This window comes from Buceros rhinoceros, unplaced genomic scaffold (genome assembly GCF_000710305.1).
Source record: "Buceros rhinoceros silvestris isolate BGI_N320 unplaced genomic scaffold, ASM71030v1 scaffold41326, whole genome shotgun sequence".
In the NCBI taxonomy this organism is placed as follows: domain Eukaryota; kingdom Metazoa; phylum Chordata; class Aves; order Bucerotiformes; family Bucerotidae; genus Buceros; species Buceros rhinoceros.
Window position 1 is genome coordinate 1 of NW_010418871.1, and position 10232 is coordinate 10232.

The 10232-nt window shown below is 40.2% G+C and overlaps 1 protein-coding gene across 1 annotated transcript; it reads right to left on the minus strand.

The window, feature by feature from the left end:
* Positions 1-4254: 4254 nt before the first annotated feature.
* MARVELD2 (MARVEL domain containing 2) lies at positions 4255-10196 on the minus strand. Its single transcript, XM_010138693.1, has 6 exons — positions 9609-10196; positions 7990-8022; positions 6725-6861; positions 5705-5876; positions 5264-5314; positions 4255-4371 (listed from the first exon to the last, which is right to left on the minus strand). The coding sequence occupies exons 1-6, from the start codon at positions 10182-10184 to the stop codon at positions 4255-4257; spliced, it is 1086 nt and encodes a 361-aa protein (XP_010136995.1). The 5' UTR covers positions 10185-10196.
* Positions 10197-10232: the final 36 nt, after the last annotated feature.

The following is a 10232-nucleotide window of genomic DNA, read 5'->3' on the forward strand; positions in this document are numbered from 1 at the left end:
GCCGCCCGCGCCGCGCAGCGACCGTTCCGGGGAAGAAGCGCCTGTAACAGAGAGCCCCTTCGTAAGCCGGCCGACAACAGGCGGTGCCGCTGACAGTGTTCTGTCCGCAGGTGTGAACTAACCGCCTTTCACAACTCCTGCAGTACAGTACTGCACAGCTACCGCGGTAACAGCAACCCCCTCCCATCACACTGACCTACACCTGGAAATGAACAGGCGATGCCAAACGAAGCTCCCCACGGTCCCTACATTCAGCAGTTTACCACAGTAACTACTTCACGTGGCTAAACTCTGAGGATTATTTGTTGGAATACAAGAAGAGTGTTTTCAGTTGTGTAGATTAATGTCAGAGTACCTGAGAAGACGATGTGGTGACAAAATGCTGCTGTAGGATGGACTGCCTTTGGAAAGCACGAGGCAGCAGGGAAAAAACACCAAGACAAGCGCACAAGCGAGTGGAAGGACAGGTCTGTTAGCACAACAAACTCACCAACAGCAAAACAGGATCAGACTACAAAACATTCAAAATCACCACGATCTGACATCTGCTGTGAAAGAGACATTTACATGTAATTTACACATGACTATACATAATTTTTATGTTTCTCCAGAACAGAATGCTACACACAGTGGTAGAAAAGGAAAATCACTGCATCTACTCAATTACAGGCAGAGAGGAAGAAACCCAATGATGTTTACAGAGTGCCTGTGTTTTGGGAATAGAAGAGAGCAAGTGTTGTTTCAGGATGGAAGAATACAACACAGCCATTTTACATGTCCTGTTAACTCCACAAGGTCTTTATCTGTAGTTAAACAGGATTACAATGCTGGTTCTAGAACTGCACAAACATCTCAAATAATACTTAAGAGTGAAAATTACACGTATTTTTAAAAACTCGTAAATATTTCCTTTCCCACAATGCAAGAGAAAAGAAAATTGGGTTATGCAAAAGCATTCTTTTTCACATGCAGGAAGAGGTTTGAGATCCTCTCAGAAAATACAAGAGGTTAACAGATGAGTTTCAAGTATTTTGATGTTACGTGACTATGTTTTGCTTCTACCTAAATTAGTTCCACGCAGCACTGATCTATCTGATGTCACCAGGATTTTCCATTTCATAAGCGTCACAGTGAGGACTACCTCAGTAAAACTCAAGATCAGTTTAGCCCTGTTCTCTGCAGAGCAATCGTCACTTACTGGGTACAGTGGAAGTGTGCCCAGGCGGGGTTTGAACTCTTGAATTACAGGAAAGCTACTGAGCATCCGTTCCTAAGGGGTGTCACTCTGCATCCAAGTGAGACAATAAATGAGGAAGAAAACATTTAAACAGCAATAACATTTCCCTAAACAGGAGTGGGGAAAAAAACCTTGCCACTTCTGTATCCTTCAGCCTGCTGCATTTATCAGGAGCAATTTATAAACAGAGGAAAAAATGAATTAGCTTTCACTATCATACCTGGGAAATGATCCAAGATATTTTGAGGGAAAGATGGAAAAATGGCAATTATTTAGTTTAAGAAGTCAAGATCTGCTTCTAAGAACTGAAATGAGGTTTGATCTACTCCCATTAGATCACACGCTATCCTTCCTTAAGAAGGAAAATATTCAGTTCATAAATTGTCAAAAAAGAAAAGTGGCTGCAAGCTGACAATGTTAACAGGGGAGAAACAAGACTTCTTTCAGAATAGGCATTTTTTATTCTCAAGGCCAAGAATTTCAATGCTGGACAGGAATGCAGGATATACAATCATTCTGTAGATGGTCATTGTCCAAATGCTTCAGATCCCACAATTTCAGGATTAATAAACTAAATACTGGGTATCTGCTTCTACAATTCAAATCAGTAGGTTTTTCCACTGCCACCAGTATATTCAGTTGATCCGCTGTCATAAAAGCTAGGCCACCCTACTAGGGGATACAAATGCCTGGTTACATTTGTTAAGTATCGCTTCATCTGCCATGCGAAAACACACAGATTAGTAAAGAGTATGCAGATGTTGCCACAGTTGACTTGATTGAGGATATTCAGTTGCTCATCATGACCACAAGAAAAAAAAGTCCTTTTACTGATTTATTCAAGTCTAGTTTGAAAACCATTACATTCCTGGAAACTGTCAATCCCTTGGATGTTTGCTCTTGCAGATCTGTGGAGCCAGGCGGGCATTTTCTAAGAGGAAAACCGAAGGACAAATTCCTGTTATAAACACTCAGTGTCTGGGGACCTATTAAGGGTGCAGACTATGAATCTCCCAAAGAAAACAGAGGAGCTGGCTTCTTTTTAGCACTTTATAAAACATCAGTTGATCCTTAAACTTGGATTAATCTTCTCCTGGTACTGATGAGGTGCCCAGAAGTACCACTGAGAAAAAATGAGAAACTTGGGTGTACAATAAGAGGTCATTTAGATTGCAGGCATCTGAACAAGGACCTCTGTTACAAAGCAAAGCTTTAACAAGTAAACAGCACAAGAGGTATGAAACCACTTGGCCCAGCTCCTTTATCAGGTAGAGACTTGCTCTTCTTTAAAAAGGGTAGAAACCTGAATCAGACAGAGGGCACCTGGAATGAGGGATAACAAGGGACAGCACAGACTGTTGTCTCATTGCAGAGTGATGAAAATACTGAGACACATTCCAGGCAGACAAGACCAAAGGCTTTCAAATGAAGACGTACAGCATTTTCAAATTCTCTGTGTTCCTATTGTGCTATTTACTTCACCCACTAAAACTCTTGGATTAAGCGGTTGATAAAATTGGGATGTCAACTGTATAAACACTACAGTGGGTTTGTAGCCGTGAGAACTGCAGTATGGATGGTAAGTGCTCCAAATCAGAAGGGATCTAACTGCTAGAGAAACGTATACTAATGCATTTCCAGTGCTGAGGAACACAGGTGGTACTACCATCTCTGCTCTGAACTGGAAACAGCATTCCTGAATTCTTGCCTTTAAATTAAGGCAAAAGTTGAAAACTTTCTTTTAAAGAAAAAAATCACTAATAAAAATTTGAAACCACCTTAATCAGAGCACCTTTTTCTAACAAAATGCCTTTATAAGCAGTAGAATAACTGCTGGGATTTCTTATACCTCAAATTAAAATATATTTCAGAACAGACAAATTGCAGTTGTAGAAAACTGTACAAGGAAACCTTCAATGCTTCTTTCAATTTTAGTAAGTAAAAAAAGTAAACAGAGATGTGGAAAAGATAAAAACAGAATATTTACTGTCTTAGGAAAACATGTGCATATACAAAGCTATCCCCAAGATAAAATATAAAAATGTATGTTGAATTTGCACAGATACGCTCAGGAAAGCATGCCTATTAAAACATTTTACCTGGCCTTATAAAGGATACTAGTAATTTATGCTTTGTTGTACTTACTGTCTGAATGTCAAGTTCACAAACAGCTGCCACCTACACAAACAATCTTGTTCCCTGCTGATGACAAAAACTATTGCCTTTAAAAGCCTGGACTGCTACTAAGACAACCCAGAAAGGCATGCAGACCACACTGGCCTGCGAGACATGAACATGAGTCTCATCCTGCATCTCTATTCCTCTAAGGCCATGTATAAATTTGTTGCGTTGCTTCTAAAGAAGGGAATAAGAAAAAAAAAAACCAAACTCAAAAAGCAACCCAAACCAAACGAAACGCCACCTTCCCAATGGCTGCTTAAATGGGAAGTTACTTTTCATTTCTTGTTGCATGAAATTCTAGGTAATTTCTGAAATACAGCAGAGTATTGGGAAATATAAGAAGTCTTAATAAATTAATTTTCAACTTGCCAAAATTATTATGATTAAGCACTCCACCAACCCTCAGCTAGAACTAAGAGCTCAACTCTTTTCGACAGCATTAAGAAGTCACCTCTAAATACAGTATGAAATTCTTAACAGCATACTGTGCAAACTTTTGACATGGTATTTAGAACTGCTTTCCCTTGTTGGCTTTGCAAGTTTGCAGATAACACTATTTGAAAATAGAGTACTCATATTTAAGAGGCCAGGCTCTGTAGTGTCTAATAAAAGCAGAATGTTAGCACAAGTACTCTAAACTTTTCTGGTAACTTCATTACATTGATTTAAAACTGGGTTTGCATACAGAACCTACCAGTAACGTACAGCTTCTGAACAACTGACAAAGTGATTATACAATCCCCATAGGCATACTCTTCTGAAAGTAAATAAATAGTTTAAAATATGCATATCGGTTTTAAAAAATAGAAAATAGGATCCACAAAGTGAAGGCATAGCTAAGTTTCTACATTCCAGTTCATAACTTTATCATAGTCCTGAATTCGTTGTTTTATGTGAGAAAGCTTATTCTTCAGGTATTCACAACGCTCCTTTTTCTCCAGAAATGCAGGATCCTGCCAAAAACAGAAAAAAAAAAACTTTACAGTAACATATTACATTTCCAGACTTCCAAGAATAGTCTATTATGTTATGTTCTTGATTAAGGACTGTATATAAACATTCTCCTAAAAATCACACACTTCTCTGGCGCACATTTCTTATTTCCTGCTTTCTTTTCCTTCATAAAAGGCTGAAAGAAGTTTCAGTTTTTATATACTGTAGTTAGTAAACAGCAGTTTTTAAACAGAAGTCTTCAAATGTAAATAGTGTCCTAATATATAATTTAGATTTTACGGTGTGTCTAATAAAATCCCGCTCCCCTCCCAAAAAAAGCACAGAAGTTTTACAAACATGGACTCAAAATTTGAATTCCATGGGGAAAAAAATTATTACACTATTTGTAATGTTTTCAGTGGAATACATGTACACATTTACTGTCCGCATTTAAAAGTAAGAAAGTGAAACCTCTTGGATCACACTGAAAATTACTTTTCCAGACTCTGTCTAACTTCCATGTCACAAAGTAAATACAAAACTTCTTTTCAAGGGTAAGACTTTATTTTCTGTTATCTGTTGGCTGTATCAGTCACTAAACATAAACGGACTGGCTTCCAAAAAACAACCAGTCTTCTGAAAATGGAATGCTCTCAGATGAAAATGCTTTTCTGTTGTCTGTTTTTTTCCCCCCACATCTGGCTAATGGAATCATTATCCTCAGTTGTTGGCATGAGTTGAGTGGTTGTGTCCTATCTTTGACAAAGTTTTAGAAGACAAAATATGCAAAGCACTGTAGAGGCCAGGGGTACTCCAAGCTAGCAAGTTGTACCTGGTGTCAGACACACTGCCTACCAACACTCTCTTTACTATTCATCACATCACCAGCAATATAAGGCTGAAAACACTCACATTTTTCTTCTTCTTGTATTCTTGCAGAACTTTCATTATCCGTTCCTGTTCCTAAGGAGAGAGAACACACATTTTTAAACACTTTGAGTGTGCTTCATGTCCTCCTGTAAGTTCTACAAAATACGCATCGGAAATAAAATTCTCATTTGATCAATCCATTCTAGTTGTAAATCTTGTACTTGAGAAATGGTACATTAACTGTAACTCAAACTTGAAAGCTACCAGCATGAAAAAAAAAAATAGCAAAAAAGAAGAAAGAAAACCCAGAAATAACTGCAACTTGGTATCCTCTACTGATGACAGAACAAGCAATAACGCATTTGGGGAAACTTCTTCTCCCACCACATCACCGCTAGCATGGCACTGTGTCCCAGCTAAAGACAGCCAGAAACTGTCCAGCACCACACCTGATGTCCGTGAGCCCATTTCACAGGTACTTACATACAGGCTTTCAGGCTGGTGAGGGAGCTGTCTCAGCAATGCATCCAGCTCATCAAACTTTTTTAGTACAGCATGAACTTCCGCAGACAGCTCTTTATATTCAGCAAACTGATCATTGAATACTGCTTTGTACCGGTCTCGCATTTCATTTGTTTGAATTGCTGGGTATTTCCTTAAAAAAAAAAAGAAAAACATTTTCAAGGATTAATTTTACACAGAACTTCAAGAAACAGATGGTCCCTTCACCTTGAAGGTGTATTTCTGTATTGTTTCCTAATCTCATAATCTGCTGAAACGTGCATGTACGTAAAGCATTGAAATCACAGAATGACAGAGTGGTTGAGGTTGGTACGGACTTCTGCAGGTCATCTGGTCCAAGCCCCTGCTCAAGCAGGGCAATGGCAAGCTGGCATGTCCAGACAGCTTCTGAGTACCACCAAGGATGGAGCCGCCCTGATCTCTCTGGGCAACCTGTGCTTACCCTCACAGTGAAAAACATTTTCCCAATATTGAGGTGGAACATCCTGTGTTTCAATGTGTGCCCTAGTCTATGATAAATAGTATAAAAATTAATTTATGATCTCATACTTCACCATGGAAAGGCCTATCCTTTAAAATGGAGCATGCTATAGATTAAGCACTTTGAAAGTTCAAGAGCAGTCAAATTTCAGGGGCTAAAAATACAAGTCATTTCCCATGTATTTTATTTTTTTCTAAACTGTGTGTTGGTCTTCTGTTCCCCTAGCAGTTATTGTTCTTGCTAGATTATAACATTCTGTTTTAACATTTGAGGTTCGGGTGGTGGGATTTTTTTTTTAATTTAAGATTCTGTATTTATATTACTGGTTCTATGCCACAGATACCAGCCCCCATCCTCTCTATTTTTAACAACTTAATAAAGCATTATGAGTTCTAACAGCACGACAGAGAAACCTCAAGTGTACATATGAGAAGTGCTGAGTGAAAAATACCATTCAAGTATTCTCCATTAAGTTTGCTCACCAAAGCCATGTCACTTACGCTAAGTAGTCTGGCATCACAATCGGTTTAGGAATGTGGCCTGCAGGGATATGACCATTAAGTAGTTCCGGTTTTCCTTCTGCTGATTTAAGCTGCCTGTGAGTGACCTCCTCTTTCAGTCTGCCATCAATTTCATACTGTTTTAAAATAAAAAAGTTCTTAATAAAGTCAGTTTTACTTCAAATGCAATATATATGAACTACAAAATACCCAACTAATTTGAAGAGAGGTACAAGTACTGAGCAACAGTAGAAGCGAATCATAGATGTTTCTTACAACTCTTACTGTAATTAGAAAACAAGTAAAGAGTTGCAGAGATGTTTCTCACACAGTGTCCATCTTCAGTTTGTCCTAACAGCAATACCAGTGACAGAAAAATACTTCTTGGGGCTTGGAAAGGTTTGTTTAGTATGTCTTTAAAAAGGAATTTAAGGACGTTTCCTTGGATATCCATCTAATCTGTGAAGCAGCAGGAACCACTCAGTTCTCTGGAGTTCCCTTTTCCCCTTGTTTCCTGTTGAAAAATTTATTCCTTGATCCAGAAACAAAAGACTCGTGGAGTCTTGCTGGAACGCATACAAAAGGATCTTGACCACTGATCATTCTTGAAGCATTGGAGAAAATGGTGGTAGGAAATTCACAGCATCTAACAGGAGACATTTGAGACTGAAGTAAATACACCATAAATTCTATGAGAATCATCAACCTCTGCTGCTAAAATCCTTCACCATCTTTGTGGTGTATGCAACAATGTCTTTCTGCAGCAGAAGCTCTAGAACTGCTGATACTTCAAAAGGGGCAAGGTCGTCTTTGGAGCAGTCTTGGAGACCCAGGCACAAACTCAGCTCAAAGAGCACCCACTGCTGTGCTTCCACAGGCCCTCCTGCAAATGGTGAGGCTAGCCAGGAGGAAAGAGGGGCTCTGAAACCTGCAGTGCATAGGATGAGCTGCTGTTCCAGCCATGTCTGCCACACTCTCTCATAAACGTTACAGAACTCCTCACTTCATAAAAGGCTAAGAGCACACACAGAGGCAGTCATTAGATTTGCTATTCACAGTGCATTTTATACCCTAGCCTAACCAGTAGTAACTTCTTAACGAGCTTCTTCTGTATCTTCTGGGTAGGAGAATGCTGTTTAGACTATGATAAAGAACTAAACCTGATCCCTTCCAAGCCAAATACGTAAATAAATAGATAGGTCAATCAAAATAGTCACAAGAAGGAGAGCAACCAGTAAACAGAGAAATAAACTCCTATTTCCTACCTTTTTTTCTGGAAAAGAGGACTGTGTTTTCATCTATCAAAAAATGGAGAGAACTGTAAGTTTTATTTTCAGTAAAAATAGTATGCAAAAGCACAGACTCTTAAAACCTAAACTCTTCCAAGGTCATGCTGTACAGAGAATTATATTTAAATTTAGGAATGAAAAAATTTAGCATAAAGAACATTTTCAGATCAGTTGATTCAACAACTGCTTACGAACGGTGCAATGAAAACAATCACCCAAACCCCAGAAGAAGGGAAAGGCTCTCCCAGAGCATGGCGGTAAGGAACAGCTTGCAGGAAATACTCCACCCGCTCCCAGTCTCCTTTATTATTTCACATTCCAACCCACATGAACTCTCTGACGCTCTGCAACCCTGTTCTTTGCCTAGAAAACACAATGGTGCACTCACCAGCAGCTCAACTAGCAGCTGTTTTGCACAGCACCCTCCAGAGCTTAACCTGCATTATAAAAGCATTCCCTCTAGAAATACTAGAATGATGGAATGGTTATGTTGGAAAAATAATTAACGAGAATAAAAGAATATGAATTGTAAGCAGGAAGAGCGACTGAACGCCTGTAAAATTCCAGCAATTGCCTCATTCTTGCAGGACATAGTAAAAGCTGATTAAAAATCTTTAATGAAAGAGCCACACTGTGCTTTTTAAAAGGGAGTCTCAGTTTTAGGCAAGTCAGTGGAATGGAAACTGGTGTTAAACGAAAACACTGCAAAACAGACTGCAGTCACAGGGCAGAGGAAACGCAACTTTAAACTCCCCTCACCTACTGATACCACTTAAGCCGCCCATAAGGAGGGGTCAGCACTTATACAGGCTTCACGTATGATAATTTTTAGGATATATAAATTTTTATTAATTTTTCAAAAGTTTTTTTGTGGTGTTTTCACATGACGGAGGTTTTACACAAATGACTTTAAATTCAGTAGTTGAGTGTGATTCAGTCTCTGCTATTATGGTTTATCATTAACCATGTGAGTATTGAATGCTTCTAGTAAGGGCAAGGCCAACAGCAATGCAAAATACTTCATGAGAAAATGACGAAGCTCACTGAAATCTGAGACACCAAAATCTAGCCAACTCTGTTATTACTATTATTTTCTGATAACTATTCTCAGGAAAGCTGAAAAGACATTAAAAAGTAGCTTGGAGTTTTGCCTGCCAAGTAAAGATCAGGATTTCATATTCTTATGGTCCTTCACACCAGCACTTGCTGTACTGAAAGCCCAGTCTTCTAATACTGGGTAGCTTTAAGGCTAACCCTGCCGAACAGCTGAAGAAGGACATTTGTTGTTGTTCCTTTGTTTAGAAAACTCACACCAGGAAGTGGTTCATCACCTGATGCAGTAAGAGAGCTGAGCTTACAAAGAGAACAGAGCTAGCTCCTGAACAAAATTAATAATAATCCAAAACATTTGGATTGGACATCTTAACACCATCTTTCCTGTGGTGATCCCAATTACTTGTTAAGACTGGTCACAGTTCACTCTCAAAGCTATAGACATGATACCTGATATGACTCCATCTAGAGCATGGAAAGCTCTTACAGTTGCTTCCCGCCAAGCCATACCCTGTACGTATAAATTATAATCGATGACTTACCTCCTGTTCCATCAATTCCCTGTGCCTCCTGGCTTCTTCATGTCTCCATAACTTTAGAGAAACCACCGCACTGATTAGATACACGATCACCGTGACAAACAAGAAGATGATAGCTGCTGTCTGACCTCCCTCTACGCGGCAAAATGACGCATTTATTGGTGTCTTAAAGAACTGGTAAGAGCAGAGCCCACCTCGGTTGGTGTCGTTGACATACACGATGGCGGCCGACATGTACAGAAGGAACAAGGCCACGTTAATTCCGAACTCAGTCAGAGGCCACCAGTTAGAGTTGAGGAGGATGGTCCGGTAGTACATCGACATGCCCAGTGCCAGCAGCACGATGGTGACCACCCATGCCGTTCCCGCCACCACCAGGACGAAGGGTGTTTTGGGCCCGCTGTACGAGTACCCCCCGTAGGCGCTTCCGGCCCCGTAGCTGTAGGGCTGCGCGTACCCGAACATGTTGTACCACTCGTTGTCCTTGTGCACGTAGGCCGTGACGCAGGCGAAGACGGCGGCGCCCAGCAGCAGCTCGGCCGCGCCGAGAAGCCGGAGCCGACCGGCCCACGACTTCATGTAGCCGTACCGCCGGTGGCAGGCCACCTCCCACCCGCCGTCACCGCG